The sequence below is a fragment of the Aulonocara sp. 'chitande type north' Nkhata Bay genome, linkage group LG7 (assembly GCF_057382095.1).
Source record: "Aulonocara sp. 'chitande type north' Nkhata Bay isolate Kocher_YH1m ecotype deep benthic linkage group LG7, A_spYH_male_GT1.1, whole genome shotgun sequence".
NCBI classification, from domain to species: domain Eukaryota; kingdom Metazoa; phylum Chordata; class Actinopteri; order Cichliformes; family Cichlidae; genus Aulonocara; species Aulonocara sp. 'chitande type north' Nkhata Bay.
Window position 1 is genome coordinate 11,276,306 of NC_141350.1, and position 18,053 is coordinate 11,294,358.

General features: G+C 42.4%; 1 protein-coding gene across 1 annotated transcript in view; it reads left to right on the forward strand.

The window, feature by feature from the left end:
- igf1ra (insulin-like growth factor 1a receptor) overlaps positions 1-18,053 on the forward strand; it is a 74,787-nt gene that overhangs the window by 41,381 nt on the left and 15,353 nt on the right. Inside the window, exons 3-10 of the mRNA XM_086298573.1 lie at positions 11,258-11,558; positions 12,528-12,664; positions 13,209-13,353; positions 15,025-15,233; positions 15,334-15,460; positions 15,577-15,812; positions 15,924-16,091; positions 16,375-16,582. Of these exons, the coding sequence (XP_086154699.1) occupies positions 11,258-11,558; positions 12,528-12,664; positions 13,209-13,353; positions 15,025-15,233; positions 15,334-15,460; positions 15,577-15,812; positions 15,924-16,091; positions 16,375-16,582 (1,531 nt within the window). The remainder of the gene's footprint in view (positions 1-11,257; positions 11,559-12,527; positions 12,665-13,208; positions 13,354-15,024; positions 15,234-15,333; positions 15,461-15,576; positions 15,813-15,923; positions 16,092-16,374; positions 16,583-18,053) is intronic.

The window sequence follows — 18,053 nt, forward strand, 5'->3', positions numbered from 1 at the left end:
CCCTGACTGTTGGTAGCCACGGGCTTTCACAAAGGAGACTATTGTTTGTTTGGTGGGGAGAAAGCATGGGCATTTTGTTTCAATCATTTCTGGAAGTCTTATGTTTAACATGGTGGGGGCTTAGCACGCTTCCTGTAGCTGGAAGCAGTCTTGTTCCCTGTGTCCATTTCCCAGCCTCTGCACTGGCATCTGTTCTCTCTGCCCTCTGTGTCGACTTCTGAATGCTCCGGGTTTATAGTGTGTTCACACCTGTGGAGGTTTTCTTTTTGATTAAGCTGCAGCTTTTGGTGTCATAGCAGGACAAGCTATACGAGCTGAAAGTGTGTTCAAATGTAGTTTTTGTGCTTTGTGCCCAACATAAAAAACCCGCCCCCAGATCTTTCTCCATCTTCCCGTAAGTCCCAAATAAACCCTCCTGCCTCATGCTTGCTAACCACTGCAGCGTCTTTGAGTCCTCTTGCAGCGCTTTGATGACACTTCACCTCTCCTATATGCACTGACTCCTCCTTAATCCGACTTAGAGCTAATCTATCGCCGAGGGATGTGATCCGGCACTAAACACTAGGTTTGATTGTCGCAGAGCAGGGGAATCTCAGCCCTTAGTCACTGTCCCTCATCACGCATAGAATGCATGTCTTGATCATTTTTGTGTTTTAAATCTCCCTAAAAAGCCGCATCCCTCTGCTGCATGTCTAGTTTAAAACACTAAAAAAACAGTCTGATTCTTCTTCTTTTTACAGCGCATATTTTTATATTAAGCAATTATTTCCCAATATGCCTCCTCTTATTGTCTCCCTTTGTGGCTCTCTCTCTTTTTTTAGTTTTCTTTTGCTTTAATAATCTTTTGGTTTCATTACTGGAAAAAGAAAAAGCCCAGCTGTAGCTGTCCTCTAGTGAAAATGTCAAACCCAGAGTTTTACAATAACACGATGAAGCACGATACGCCAGACAAAACTCCTCATTTGGCATGTGTTAATTAGGAAGGACTTGCTCAAGTCCGAGAGCCTAGGAAAGAGAGGAAAAAGAAAACTTTATGGCTTATATGCAGATTCTGCTTCATGCTTACAGACCACACGCTGACCCATCGGGGAGCACTTTAACGATAAACAAGTGTGATGTGGCAGTGGTGCTTCGTTTGAGAGTCATACAAGCCATGTACCTGCCACACAAGTTGGAGGAAACTCTCTCTCTCACACACACACACCTCTGTCTAGAAATGTAGATAAAATTAGCAAAGCTTCCACACTACATGCTTTAATCGTTCTTTCATCTTTCTTTCGTTTTCTTGCTCCCTCCTTCCTCTTCTCTCTTCCCTCCTGAAGCTGCTGAGGTCCCTAAAAGGGGCAAAGAAAGTTGAGTGTATTTGTGTGTGTGGGATGGGGGGGAAGAGAAGGAGAGACGGGGGAGAAGGAGGAGGAGGAAGAACTGAACTCTCCACCCACCCTGAAAAGAGGAGGTGAAAAAATGGGGATAGAAGCATGATGTCACAGGCAGCCAATAGGAAGTGTGGGCTGGGGACTGTTTAAGGCCTGTCAGCTGTCCTGCTCCATCCACATAGGCAGTGTGAGGTCAGGCACAGCTTTATCCATCCTCTGCCCCATGTCTGGTCACCGGTCTCTAGCTTCTGACCTTTGAGTCCACGCTCTATGTATGGCATATGAAGGTCCTGAAGCGAGGTCTCACTTAATGCTCTAGCTGAACTGCCATTGAAACACTGCCCCAAAACCAAATATGGTACAGATTAGGTGGAGAGCTGCAGTTTGTCATTTTGTATTGTTTCCACACGCTCTTTATCATGACTACTGTTTGTGTTCGAGGCCAGAAGTGAATGGGGGACTTGCGTCATGGTAAAATCCGATTAACACCGAAACTTAGGTTACAAATGAGGAGCTACGTCTGCGTTGAGCCTGTGAGAGAAACTTGCTGAAAGTGACGTAACCCACAGTTTGTTCAGAGACTTGTAAATAGTAGTTCATTCCCGCTGCAAGGCTTTGTGCAACTGGCATGATGTTGGGTGTTGCTGTTACTCAATTACTAATAAGGATAAACCTTAACAAGTCCATTGTTGACGACACTGTAGTGGTCCTTTAGTGTCGTTCGTGGCTTTACGTTGACATGGTAAGCCACCCTTTTGGGCTTATTGTCATTTTAAGACACATGGATTTAATGGGATGTTTAAGGTAAAGTAGCCCTTATTTATGATATCCAGTCACACCCTTTTGATGTGAAAGGATCGAGTGAGAATGAGCTAATTGCTGAATGCTGCCAAACATTTCCCGTCACCGGTCCTGTTTGGCCTTATCAGCGTGCATGTCAGTAGTAAGTGCCTCTATTCTTCTGTGTTGTTCAACTGTTTATGAGGAAAACTGCAAACCTTTAGCTCCTTGTGCCAAAAGGAAATGTTCAAAACAAGCACGAGGTTTGTGTGTATTCTACTGGATCAGTACAATACTGTTTTACTGTGACATCATCTGGGACTGTGGTAGCTTATCAGGCCATTACACTTGAAAGACCTAGCCTTAAGTCTCAGTGCAGGCTCTCTAGATAAAGAGAGTGATTCATCCTAACTCTGGTGCTTGTCCTTTGTTTTTCTGTGCATGAACACTCAAGAATTCTGCTCAAGAATTCTGCTCTTGCTCTTGACGAAGGCGGTCGCACTTTTCTCCTCTCCTCTCCTCCCCTCCCTTAGTTTCCCTGCTTAGCCTCTTGTGTCCTTGTCTAGTCTCGTGTTTTTTGTATTACTTTTCCCTGGAACACTCTCTCACAGTCCGTTCTCTAAAACTTAAAAGAGAATTATGGATTTGATCAACTGGTCCCTGAATGCAATTGACACCCCTTTCTCAATGAGAAGTTTGGGCTTGGGTGAGCCTGAGTGCTGAAGATATCTACCTATTCGGAACCATGATAACAGGGTTCTTGCTGATCGGAGCTGGCCTGACGTATCGAAGAATTAAGGAAGCGGAACCGGCTGTTCAAACCCCCACAATGCTGCCCGCTGGGATTGAAATGATGGGATGAGGCGTGAGTTTCTCAAAATGGGCTCATTGAGTGCAGCACGGATAAGATCTTGGAGAAGCTTATCTTTCCTCATGTGGTGCATTTTCCATTGTTATACCTCTCTGACCTGTCTTCCCCATGTGATGTTTTTGTGTAATGTACGTATGGTCGGAGGGTAAGATGGCGCCGCCATTGTGTGCAATAGGTCGGCAGCCTTAACATGAAATTTCCCCTCGTGGGACTAATAAAGGTATATCAAATCAAATCGAATCTTGCTTCTATAACAACATCAAAGGGAGGAAAAAGGAAATCCTTAACCCAGATGTTATTCATGAAGCGACTATTGGGATCGGTGGCTCCATTAAGGTGCCAAATACTGAGGTGTGTATCCTAAAGAAAAGAGAGCGATGCACTGAAGAGATGGGCAGAGTAACAACACTGCAGTCTGCCTGTGTGTGCCAACAACCAGAAAGTGTCTGCAGACATACAGAGGTTTTAATGTGGGCTGTATAACTTTTTTTTAACTTCTAAAATGTTTTTATTTAAAGTAATCTCAAGCAATTTTAGGCTTTATCATCCTCTCGCTATCACAGAGGAGCAATCAACTAATGGCCTCCTCAGTGCTAGCAGAGATCTCAATTTTAACCTGGTGGGAGTGCTTGCAATGAGCACAAACATATCCCCATCAGCTTTTTAGCTCAAGGCAAATGTTGCTGTGCTTAATCGGGATTAGGACCTCTTTGAAGTCGATGTGAAATGAAGATTTGTCATGTTGAATCCAGACGTCATGCAAGCAGGGATAATGTATGCCGGATGGCGCACCAGGATGAAGTCTGGGCACCGTGTGTCAGAGTTGTCGATGGTCATTTACAGAAATATGCTCTGGTATGAGAACCGTTACTGTTCTCTGATGTTCCGATGATGATTGGCTACGATTGTCTGCAGACTAAGATGTTACACATTTCCCTGATTGCAACTTGTACAAGCAGCACTAAAATTCAGGAGTGTTTTAAAGGTGTTTATTAAAGTTTAGATTGGAGTGGGTTGGAATATGTTGAGAATCAAGATTGGTCCATATGGCTGGAAGTTCTGTCTGGTGGCATGTGGGTACACAGCCAGGTTTTAAACTGTGCCTGCAAACATCCAGCGCTTGAGCCAAAGGAAGCACCAAGTTGTTCATTTTATGACCAGCTATGTTGTTTTTTTTTCCAGTGTTGCGAAATAAATCTGTAACGATTCATCTTACAGTGTATACATGTAACTAACAGCTATGAAGACAATCACTTAACAGGAGGGATTAGAGTGCAATGCGGGCTCTTACTAACCCTGACCAGTCACTCGGCTTGCAAAACAGTTAGTCAACAGAGGAGTGCCAGGAAACGCACTGTATTTAATGAAAGAGATCTGGGAAGGCAGGTATTTTTAGAAGGCACCTTTAGTAAGAGGAAACACCTCAGAACCTCTGAAAAAATGCCCAACTTCTCTGCAAAGTTTCTCTTTCCATCCTTAATGTCTATCTAAGGACCTTATTTAGCTTGTTAAGTTCAGTGCCTGCAGCTGAAACATTTCTGTAAATCTCTGTGAAGTCTTCATGACCAGATCAACTTTAGACATGTCAGGCGAAGCACTTACTTGCCAACCATTAGGTACGAGTCACACAGTCAGTTTTTGCAATAATGCCTTCTTTAGATTTGTCAGTGCAGCTGAATGTGCTTTTAATTTGAACTCCCCCTCTGAGTCATGACAACCACTAGATGTGAGTCTTGAGGATAATTTGGAGAGCTGCTGGAGAGGCTCATCTTCATGGCTACAAAAAACACTCCAGGGGTGATGAGCTGGGACTGTGGGGCTATTAGTCGACTAGAAGTCAGGCCCACAGGGATTCAGAAGGTCAGCTTTGATACAGAGAAAGGCCCCACTATTTGACTTCCATCTAATATTCTTTTCTAATGAAACTGGGGAAATTACTAAAACTACTATTTGTTATCGAAACAGTTGCCAATTAATTTTCTGTCACTCTAACTGACCTGTCCTGTCAACCATGCATTAACTGCTTCAAGCTAGAATTACAAGATAGAAGAAGGTTATGGTGTTCAAACACCGAATTATTTAACATGGGTGCATCTCTAACTTTAATATAAAGACCTCGATTAACTAAATGTTTGGGCTTTTTACTGTTCAATGATTAGTTAGAATGAGGATTTTGCCTGGTAACATCCGAATGCATAGAATATATTAATCTGTGTGGTAAAATGTCACTTTTGAAGGATATTCTTACTCACTTTTTCCATTGTTTTAGCACTTTAATAGCTTTCAGGCCGTCCTCTGTCTCTACAGTGATAAAAACAAAGTTCTTACATATGGTGCTGCATACCTGTGTCTTTTTAGTGGGTGCAATCAATCAACAACAAAGCAACAACAACAACAACAACAACAGCTGCAGATTGGGCCAAGGCCCGAGGGCCTAAAGAAGGTGTGTGTGTGTGTACGGGCGCATGTGTGCGTGCCTGTGTGTTGTTGTTGTGACTGAGCTCGAGTGAGGGGAAATACCACGCATGCCTGAACACACAGACCAGCACATAGTTGTGTGAAAAACACATTGCTGTTCTTTAGAGGGCATGGGAGTGGAAAAGACCCAGAATCAGTGGGACAGGGAGAAATGGGCTCACACACACCTTTGTGCGCAGGCCCGAACAGAGATTTAGGCAAGCTCATCTGAGCCAGCTGTCTGCACGAGAAAATCGCATCATGATGCCGTGCAGCGTTCCTCTTCCAAACAAAACCCCCTCTGATCAGCGAAACGGTCGATCTTGCCGAACGTGCGCAGCCAGACACAATCTGCCTGAAAAAGTATTTAAAAAAGAAAAAACAAAACCTCTTTAGATTAGATCATCCCAGCACTTAAGACTCTATCGCTGTAGGAGTGAGACCGCACTGGAATCTCTGATGCGGTTTGCCTTTGGCTGTGAGTAGAGGAAGCATCCTCTCTCCAGCCGCTCGGGCTGATGTGCTTTAAACAAGTGTCTGGAGTGATCCACTGGGGGCTCCCGGGGAGGATCGGGTTGCCGGATGAGGATGTGGCCTGATTGAGCTCAGGGAGATGGGAGGGTCAGCCTGGGATCTGGACTTAAACAGGCCCTGATAGGCCCTGCTGTTTGCTACTGTACAGTTGAGCTACCTTACAGTCTGCTTTCAGAGCTGGTAACCTGAGCTCAAATGCCTTGACTGTGCACAGACAGGCTGTGCATCCCCCCAGTGCAGTGGATCACTGTAGCGTGCAGTCGAGTGAATGCTTTCATAAATGGAGGTGATATAGAGATACATTTAATTACGTCCTGATGAAGCTACGACCCCATTTATAACGTAAAGCAGCACCGGCGGTGTGATTGACGCCTGATGTGCACGGCTTCTATCCTAACAGCCTTCATAGGCAGTCACAGCAAAGTATGTGGTGGTTGTGTTCTTTTTATGAATGTGCAATATTTTCAAAGCGCACATTTTGTGTTAATTATAATGTATTTGTATGGTTTTGTTTCAAACTGACGCGTTTTTAAAATCACTGCCAGTTTAAATGTTACCTATTACATCCTGAAAGGTTGTCCCACCTTCCGCGTAGCCCAGCCAGGTTTGTTATTTACGAATGTTCCACTAAAGGGTCTGTTCAGGTTTTTCCTTAACTTATGGTTTCTCTAAATCTGTGGAAAGGTCATGCTTAATCACTATGGTTACGACTCCCCCTCCCAGTGCCTGCTCAAGAGAGGACTTGTTTACCATCTCTGCTCCAGACTCAATAACATGTCAGTCATCTGGAAAAGAACCTCCCCTCCCAGCTGCTATTGGTCCAGCAGACAGCTAACAGTGTAAAACCCTACCCATCTATATTCGGCACCCCCTCCTTCTCCCCTGAGCCCCACTGTGAATAATGAATGATTTCCTAGCTGTCTGTCGGTCTTCCTACTTATTCTAAATGACTCCGGGAAGACGCACTGAACTTTGATGTGCAGAATGACTTAAAGAATGAAACATTGCTTGTTGGATAATTTGAACGTTTCGGCATGACTGCACCTGGTTGGTTTAGGGTTAGTGTAACATTTTACCGCATTACTTATATTTTCACGCGTACTTCATCTTCAGAGGTGGCAGTGGCCAGCTGGCTGTAAACATGTCACCAGCCTTCCAGTGTAAACAGTGTAGTAGTCTACTTGCGCAGTGTGCTCTCCGGCAAACAAGACATGACTCGCATTCAGATGAGGAGAATTGCTGCACTGCAATCCTCTTCCTCTCAAGTAATGCACCAGTTTGAACCAATAACATTGAACCTTCTCACCCATCAGACAGACACACACACACACCCTCCTGAAAACAAACAGTGTTGAAATTGAACCATCTTGTTATAAGATTAAAGCTGCTTTTTGGTTCATACAGTGTTGAGGTGAGTGCTGTGGGTTCAGTAGGGGGCTATGGGTGGTGGGAGACAAATGCACTTCCTATAAAATCTGTTGTATGCCTACATTTTTCTCATATTGTATTTGCATTTTCCATGTCTGTAAGATTTTCTCTCCTCTGACTGCTCTGTAATCGTGTTTGCAGCTAGTTGTGGAAGTTGTTAATAGGGATTAACATTCTCCTTGTTGAATTCTCCGTAGCCTGGAACATTCTGCAGATTCTTCTCATAGCCCGGCAGCTGGATAATACCTTTAGAACAAAAACTAAACTTGTCAGCCTGTCTCCCTATTAGCAATGCTTCCTCCCCCTGCTGCTATATTTAATGGTGACTATAGCCAGGGCCTCGCCGGCTCCTCAGAAGTAGATTCCTCTGTGCGGATTGTTGTGCCATTTACTACTAATGAAACGAACCTGGCCACTCCTCGTGTCGCAGCGGTCTGGTGAACAGCGGGGGTAGGCTGTTGGTTGGCTCCGATGTTTGACCAGACAGTGTTTGCGGAGGGAGAGAGGAGGGTTGTGTAAGTACTGTGAGAGAGGAACAACATTATAAGGTCCCCTAACCCAACAATCAGCAATCTGACTTTTCTGCAGGGAGGTGGGGGTGGGATTTGCAAGTTTTGAAAAGGTTACTTAATGCAGTGTGTTCTCAAAAAGGGTCAAATCCAGACCTGCTGATGCTCCTGATGCATTTTAGTTCATATTAAACATTTACCCGGGGGACTACAAGGATGATGACAACTTATCTTAAGAGGAGACCCTTGTTAGGTAGTCCCTTTCCTTTGAAGTAGTGGAAACCTACATTACCCAGCATAGCTATGTGTAGAGAGCAGCAGCGTGGAAATAGGGCTGCATTACGACCATCTATAAATAGGGGATTGTATCCTTGATACCACGGGTTGTTTGGTCACGCAGTGAAACCGGGTCGACTTATATGGATTTAAGACAGTTACTCCCCCTCCTCGCCTCTGTCTGCTTTCCTCTGTAGGAAGGTATGCATGTTTGGGATTTTTTCTTCATTGAGGAGTTGTTTAAAATGATGCAGAAAGAAGCTCCAATAAGGCTCATTAGAGTTTGCTTTGGCTGCCCCCTTTTGGTAGGATTCCAAGAAAATGAAGCCACGCTGTGTTTTTTTTTCTTACTAAATGTGCAGCACCAGTTGGCCTGCTCTGGCATACTAGAGTCAGCATCATGTTTCTAATCAAATCATAGCTGCTACATGCGAGTATGTGAGTGTGTTGGCATTTGATGCTGTAGTTTAAAAAAAAGATCTTTGGTATTTGTACTGGACCCAATCCAAAACAGTTAGATACACTATTGGTGAAAATATACTGTTTGTGAAGGAGCCGCTCGACTCCTGTCGTCACAGAAAATGTGCGTAGAGGAGGATATACATAGCATTATGGCCTTTCCCACGCTGAGTATTATACTCATGTCATCATGCAAATACTTGTTGTGGTGGTGCAGTATAGAACTATAATTATGATTACGAATTATAATGTGGCATGTAATTAAACTAATGATTTAAATACGCTGTTCAGTAGCTTTCTGGTCATATAACTCATTCAAATTTTAGTGATTCCAGTACTTCAAATGCTTGAATTTTTTTTGTCATTAACTACTGAAACAACCAATATGTGGCCCATAATAAGAACACTTATTGAGAATAGGTTCTTGTTTTTTTAAAAAGAAAAAACACATTTCTTAAATTTTTGTAACTAACTTAAAAATATTAAAGTGAAGGGAGATTTTGTAAATGAAAAAATGGGAATTCTAAATTGATTATTTTTATTTATTTATTTAAAATGGAATATCTGTGTAGGCATACATACTTTTACTTGCACATTGCAATGATGATCAGAACACCTCTTTCCAATCAGTTTAACAAAGGTAAAGACCTAAAGGTTTATTAAAGAAGCTATAATTTAGTGATGGAGATTTCATACAACTGTGTGCATTACCTCCTTCAAAGAATATTGCTGATAATTTTTGTTTTGATAATATAAGAAAGATGTATTTGAGAAACCTTGCAGAAATGAAAGTCTCAGACTGAGTATGCATTTATTCCGCAGCAGTGCTGATCTGTACCGTGAACCGTTTCAACCTGCACAGATGTTTTGTGAAGCAAGGGGAAGTACCCTTCCAGAGATTAGCCCAACACAAGGGTTTAATTTTCTTTACTGATTAACAAATTGAACACAAATGAAACGCAATGCACCCAAACCTGCCTTTAATTTAAAATCAAATAAACAAGCGGAGCAGAGAGTCCTTTTCTGCAGCGTACACAAATATTCACATATCTACATGCATGCTAACACGTTGGACACACATGTGCACTCTTCATTCAGACAATGGCGTGTGTTACGAGGAAGGCTGAAACAATATGAATGAAGTAATTTGTGTATTGTCATGGCTGTGCGAATTTTAATAATAATATAAAAATAACACATAAAACATATTGATGGCGTGTGTGTACTCGTGTTTTCTTTAAGCTCTGACTGCATGGAGAAATCACAGTTCCTCTGCCTCATTTTTTCACTTCATTTTATGCAAAGAAATTTATCTTGTAGTCAAAAGCACAACAATAAATGGTAAACCCTTACGTTCTCAAAATCTAAATAACAAACGTCTGTGGAGGCCGCAAAAAGCATTGCTCTTTCCAAATAGTTTCTATGTAAATTAGGCAGATTTAAGAAACGGCGATAAATAACAATTAACAAAAAACAATAGATTTATTATCTGTTACAGAGGGCAGCTTCCCCCCCCCCCCCCCAAGTGACTCCTCAGCTGCTATTTGTATAAAGTACAGTGTCACCAGGCCTTTCACAACCACACAGATTCCCACAGACACAGACACACACAGTCCAGGTGTTTTGTCTATGGAAGTAGGCTTATCTAAAACTAGGGCACCCCTGTGTCTCATGATTAGCTAGCGGTGGGAAACGTCTGCTTTCTTCTCTTTACATCTGTTTTTCCTGAGGAGACTTTCTGTGAATAGGCTACAGCAAAAAAAATAAATGCTTTTGAACATTAAAAACAGACGTTTCCTTTTGCTTTTGCTGTTTTTCATATGTCACTGTTCATTTAGAGTAAGACAGATGGGATTAACACAAGTACTTAGGAAGACTACATACAAGCAAAGATCGGGGTTTTGTAGTGTGTTCTTAGCTGAATGAGTACTTTCTCATAACTGTAGTCTTTCCTGCATCAAAGTTTGGACTTGGAAACACTTATTCTCTAGTGATGATGACTCGTATATTAACCGTCCCGTTTCAAGCTCAGTCAGATAAATCTGACTAACTGTCTGTCCTTCCAAGCAATGGGAAAATGCCGCGCTTTATTGATAACATATTGTTTGCTGCTTGGTTTCTGAGTGATGCCCAAAAAACAGTGACTATTATTCATGGGGCTCGAGCTTAATTCGAAACACCCTGCACAATCATTTTCTGTGGGAAGTGATTCTTTGTTAGACGCTGTAATAGAAAGGGTGTGATTCTCTTCCACCATGACAGAATATTTGAAAGTAAAAGAATGCATTGTTCTTGCCTAAAACCAAGCACAGCAGGCCCAAGAAGTCAAATATCTCCTCCTTATCTCCTCCTTTTAATGCGATGTCTAACTTTTTTTTGCTTTTCAATTGGGTGTCTTGCTATTTCTCTTCCTACATCCGGCTTTCCATGTATATGGATGGAATGATGCTTTCTGCAGACCTGTGTATATGGAACATTATCCTTGCATACTTTCTTTGTTTAGGGTGTTCTCAAGCCATTCTATATGTCTGACACTTACTTACCGTGTCTTTCTCTGTCTCTGTCAGTTTGCCCGAAACAATGTAGGCTTGCCTGTACGGACAAGGGGGAGTGTTGCCACAACCAGTGCCTCGGTAGCTGCACCGAACCCAACAATGACATGTCCTGCTCCGCCTGTCTCCACTACTACCACGAGGGTCGGTGTGTCCCAAACTGTCCCCCGGGCACCTACAAGTTTGAGGGCTGGCGCTGCATTACCATGGAACTGTGCGCTCAAGTGCATCTGGCCAGCGATTTTCACTTTGTCATCCACGATGGAGAGTGTATGCTCGACTGTCCCTCTGGCTTCACACGTAACGAGACTAATCGGTAAAGATGAATCCTTTATTCTTACTTTAGGCCCTGATCATTTGGAAATACCATGGTAACATATACGTTAACGTAAATACATTCACATTATATTAAGTGTTTTCCAGGCTTGCCCATCATTCTTAATACTCTGTATTTGAATTTGTAAGGGTTATAACCTGACTGCTATCAAAAGGAGAGCCACAGGTCTTGGTATTGTTTCTGAAGTAGATGCATGTTTATTCTGCAGTGCCCACATACACTAAAGCACTGTGCACTTAGGCATAATGAATCTATTTGCATGAAGTATCCTTCAGCTGAACTTCACCTGACCTCGGCTCTTCAAAAACTTCCTTTCTGCAAAACTGGAAGTGCTAGAGGTTTTAGAGTATGCGGGCTATTAATGTTTCAAGGTTTTTCCCAGACTACTTAGAAAGTGTAAAATGTGCTCAACACTTGCCACTGGTAGATTTTACAGGCTAGCAAATAAAGGTATTAAGAAGAGACTTGGCTTGAGTGTCCTAAAACTTCCTGTACTTAACATCTCCCAACCAAGGATATATATATATATATCTCTCGAAAGAGAGAGAGAGGAATAAAAACACCCTTTTTGTCCCGTTTTGTCTCTTTCGGATTTGTATGTCTGTAAAGTTTCCATGCAGCCTTTCTGCTGCCGGATATTTTTTTGGCCATACGACTGCTGCTCTGTCTCTGAGGTCAACACAATGAGTCACTCTCTCACGAAACCGAGTTCAGTCAAGGGCCCATAAAAGATTAAACTCTCCGTGTGAGAGGTGACCTTGTATCATGCACTGAAATTATTTGCATGAATTCTCTGGAATGCTTGGGAGCTGGGGAGTGAGCAAATTTTTTTCAGGGCGTGGTAGAAAAAGTTTTTCTCTGTATTTCTGACACTTTGTTTTTTTGTTTAGTTTTTTCACATGGCTCTTCTTGCTCATTCACCCCTATATTTGCTTCTTCTTTATACAGTATGCTATGCAGTGCTTGTAATGGCCCGTGTGATAAGGTCTGCAGATCCACTGTCATCGATTCTGTGAATGCTGCCGAGTTCCTGCAGGACTGCACCGTCATCGATGGCAATCTGGACATCAATATCCGCCGTGGAAGTGAGTGCAGCTCTGTACAATGAACATTCCTCTTAGAAGCACATGTACTTTACATTTTGGTGTGGACTTCACTACACTGCTATGCTGCAGCTAAGCAAACTATAGCTTTGTACACTTAAAATGATGAGTGTGAGCCAGTGAATTATTTAACTTGGCCAGAATCTGCTACATGATACTTAATAGTAAACTTTTACTGTCTACACTCACTATACTACAGCTTGTTGCACTTGACTTCCCTACATTTATTATGTTTGGAGGTATAGTAAAAGCAGAAGGGCCGGGTGGAGCAACATCACATGTGCTTTTTTGCACTCTAACCCAATTATCACATTATGTTATAATCCTGTTTATTTGTTCAGTTGATAGAGTGGCTCAAAGGTAATCCCTGTATATGATAAAGATTAATCCGTTATGTGTTCATTGGCAGATTTGGATGAAGACCAAATTGGTTATCACAGTAGCAATAGATTTTCTTTATAGCTTTTTTGTATTTTTGTGTGACCAAATGTGTTTTGTTTTTCTTTGTTAAATCTCTTGTCCTCAGATAATATAGCCCCCGAGCTTGAGAGATTCATGGGATTGATCCAGACAGTGACGGGCTATGTTAAGATTCGACACTCCGACGCTCTTGGCTCGCTGTCCTTCCTCAAGAGCCTACGTTACATCAAGGGGCAGGAACTCATCGACAAGTAAGGCTCGTCTGCACTTTTAGGCTGTGGTAGCATGCACGTGCGAAGCGAGAGGGAATTAGAGGACAAGAGTGGATCGGAGCCAAGCAGCAAGCATACTGCTTTACATCCATAGATGTCAAACTAACCTCTTGTTGATAAGAATGCTTTTTGCAACACTTTTCACAGATATCGCAATATCCTTATAAAATGTCATGCACAAAGGCTAGATAAGTGACTGTGGCTACTAAGGCAACACATATTTTACAGACAAGGAAGTTAAAAAATACAAATCAAGTTAAAACAACTCAGTCTGAAGCAGGAGCGCTAAACATAACACCAGAAGCAGCCCGGATACAAAGGAGAGTATAAATTTTTTGACTTACTATTGGATTTTCATACGTTTTATGGCTTTTTCTGCCGATAAAGACCTCCCCCACAGCCATTTATACCTTATCAGAATAGTCAGGTGTTAGTTAAAGAATTAAATGACAGAAAATGTTCCTTTTTTTCCACTGTCTATAGAAATCACAGTTTTAAAAATGGAAATGTTTAATCAATCAAGAAAAACAATGCTTACAGGAAATACAGGAAGCAAGCTAGTAGAACGTTTTCTGGGATCTGTTATTTATCATGTATAAAACCTAAGATGTGCTGTTGAAATTGCATCTCTATATCTTACGTTAAGATATCTCAGAGATTAGATGTGTAGATGAACTTCTTTGTACTGACAGGAATGCAAGTTTCACTCATCCGGCCCACTTAGGATCAGGCGGTATGCGGGCCTTTAAAATAAGTTTGACTTCGCTGGTCTAAAGAGGGCTGCTATGATACGTTTCAAATAATGGGGTAGACTTCCATACAAATATGCCTGAAAGACAAAATCTCAGTTTTTGGGGGGGTTTTTTTGCACTCTTGGCTCCGTATGACGCCTGAGGGAACAGCTGTGATTAATATGGTAATAAAACCCCGCCCACCAGAAGCAGCTAATCAGACTAACATTGGCTTAAATGGAAAGTGACCTTAAAGGGAAACGAGATAAAATGACTCAGTTTATTATTATTATTATTATTATTATTATCATCTGTTCCAGTAGAGTGCGAAAATTAATACGTTACTGTAATTTAGCACAATAGGTCAATGAAGAGATGAATTAATAATAATATTAATGAAGATAATAATGATGATAATACATTTTCAGTAAGATTTAAACAAAGTTAAATGTACAGTCCATTAGTGTCTTCACTGTGATATTAACACTAGTCCAAGATACGAGTAAAAGTTTTTTTTAGTGATGGCCAAAGGGGTCATGGGGCCTGTCGCCCTTCTTGTTATCATTTCTTCCAGGGTTAAGTTTCACCAAGGAATGCTGTTGAGGGTGGCAGGCATTCCTTTCCCTCTGGAGGTGTTCATCTGTGGTACTTGGACTGGTAGAGCTAAAAGTGTTGGCGTGACAGTTTCTGTTTTATGTCCTCGTCTGTAGTAATGGAGGCTTGTTTTCAGGGAGACACACAAAGCCGAGGCCGTAATATCCACATCTGCTGGTCCTTAGTGGGACCACCAGGTGGCAAAAAAAAGCTCCTTGAACAACATTTAGGGGAACGTTATATCCTGTGAAACACTTTATGTTTGGTTTTTTTGATAGAGACTATACGAGGTGCTTCTTACAGTCTTTTGATCTTTTTCTCCCAGCATGTATTCATTCTCCGCCATCAACAATCAGAATCTGAAGTACTTGTGGAACTGGACTGAGCACAACCTGACTATTAGCAGTGGACGTCTATTCTTCCGTCAGAACCCCAAACTCTGCATGTCTGAGATCTACAAGATGTGGGATAAAACTGGCATAGCTGTGAAGCCAGAGGAAGGGGATTTCCGCAACAATGGCGAAAGAGCCAATTGTGAGTAAATTCGTGTGAATTTTTGGTCCACATTCATTCATTCAGTCATTCAGCTTGTGTGCACGTTTTTACTTTATACATATGTCTCACCGGTGGCCAGGTGAAAGCCATATCTTGAAATTCAAATCCAACATCACATCCAGCCATGTGATCAATCTGACATGGGAGCGCTACCAGCCCCCCAAAAATGGAACCCTTATCAGCTTCATCATTTACTACAAGGAATCGTGAGTACACAAAGGCTTATTATTAGCCTCTGAGCATAAAGTAATTTAGTGTCTTACTTTCATGTCAACTGTCTTTTTTTTTTAATGAAATTCTTTTTTTAATGTATTTTTTTCAGTCCTTTCCAGAACATCACTGAGTTTGATGGCCAGGATGGCTGTGGCTCAAATAGCTGGCACATGGTGGATGTGGATCTTCCTAAAGATAATAACAATGACCCAAATGTCAGACTTCAGCACCTCAAGCCTTGGACTCAGTATGCTATTTTTGTGAAGGCCATCACCCTGCAAGAGAGCGACAAAGATGCCACTGGAGCAAAGAGTGACATCATTTATATTCGCACACACCCATCGTGTAAGTGTGACCATCACTTTTGGTTCTGGCTTCAGTTTTACATTATTATTGTTGCGCAACTATATAAACACATGAACAACATAAAATAATCTAGTCTTTCCCCTGGTACAGTGCCGTCTGTGCCTAAAGATGCCCGTGCATATGGTAATTCCTCAACAAAGCTGGTGGTGAAGTGGTCACCTCCACTTTTGCCCAACGGCAATCTCACTTACTACCTGGTCCGCTGGCAGCGTCAAGCTGAGGATAGGGAGCTCTACCAACATGACTACTGCTCCAAAGGTCTGCACTCCTCCTTATTCTAATAAGCAGCCAATATGTCTTTATTCTCTGACCTTTCAAACCTTTCCAGTTACTTAGCGAAGGCCACTCAGTCTTTCTTGCATCGTACAAACATTATTTGTTTTTTAAACTAATCTTAATGCACAGTTAAAAGAGGACAATCACCTGGAAGAGCTTTAGCTTGCCAAAACAAAAAGCTGGCCATTGTAATTGGTAAGGTTAAATCCCACCCTTGCTAAACACTCTTTTTTCCTGGCTTTTCATTTCATATTTTCTTCAACAGACTTGAAGATCCCAATCCGAATCCCGGCGTCGGAGCTCACAGACATGGAAGAGAACACAAAGCCCACGAAGTCAGACCTAGCAGGGCCAGAAAAGGTCCTGTGCTGTGCTTGCCAGAAGACACCAGAAGAGAAGGACCGTGAGAAGGACGACCGTGTCTTCTTGAAAGTTTTTGAGAATTTCCTCCACAATTCCATCTTTCTGGCAAGGTATGTCACATCAGTGGCCTCCTTAAACCGTTTATAGGCTGTGACCTCCCTTTCAAGTGCAGACAGCTATCAGAGCACTGAATGTAATTGCCTTGTTGGGTCAATGCGAAGACTGAGGTGGTGGAACGGGTTTAATGGCTCCTCTGTGGAGCGAACAAGATCTGAGCATGACGGGTGTGGACGGACCTGACGGACGCTGAGCTGGCCCGCTGAGGCCGGCCCTTTTGTTGGGTGGAGCAGATGAAGGAGACATGCTGAGTAGGTTCCAAAGCCTCCTCAGCACTCATGTGGCTTTTTTATTGCCGCGGCAACGGTGGCACAGGGGTTGATGGGGTCTACCAGGCAGCAATTTGGACAAAACAAACAAACCCAGGAGAGAGACGAGATTAAAGAGTCTCGTTTGGCTACACAATAGCTGCTTATGCTTTTGTTTCCCGCAACAGGACTGACATCTGTGTTGTGTTATCATTTCACTTGCTCGTGGCTATGGATGTTTCAGTGTTCCTCTCCCACAGTTCTCGGATAGGATAGGACAGGATAGACTGATGGATATTCATTTGTTAAAATGATGAAGTTTATTTAATTGAACAGCACTGACCTTTTACTTCGTAGTGCTGTTCATGGAATTTGATCAATATGTTTTGGAGGAAAACTGCTAAAAATTGGCTGAACTGTTATCTATCTACACCTCCTCTTCTCTCTGGCTGTGCTGATTTGTTTCAGTAGAAGTGTCTAGGAAACTGGCGGGTGGCAGGTCCCTGGCCCTCAGCGAGGAGCTCGGCCAGTGTATGCACAGCCTCTCCACTGTAACACAGCCAACATTATTACAAACCACTCTAGGGAAAATGAGGGAGTTTTTTTCTTTCTTTCTTTCTCAAAAGTTCAGGGTTTAGACCCAGGGTGAGGGAAAAGAGGGTGCATGAAAACAGAAAGAGAAAGAAAAGGAAATGTTTTCCATTCTGTCCTTCTCAACTCGGCACTTCACGCTACTCCTCCCTTGCATGCTCTCTTTGTCCGAGGCTTTTTTTTCCTCTTTTTTCTTTCCTGTAACGAGGCAGCTGCCAGGAAATGTACAGTGAATCCATCTGGAATCTAAATGAATGAGGGAAGAGCCCCATCAGCCGTAGAAGACAAGTAGAAAATAAGGAAAGCAGACTGATTTATGGGGAAAAGGAAGGGGGCTGCCTCACGATGAATACGTACAGATGAGGTGAAAAGGACTCCCTGATGTTGCCTCTTCTTCTATCAGATATTTCACTATTATCCATGATCCTGTTGTATTGTATGAGGTGTCAACTGCTTACAATGTGCCCCACTAACCATAGAGTGAATGTGTAGTCACGGCTTTCCTCTCTGGATTCCGATGCATAAAGGTAGAGCTTTTTTAGCAGGTGAGGTCAGGGCACTGTAGTAACTACAGCTACAAAGCATGTGACAGGTAGCAGATTCTTATTTCACTGTCATTATCGCC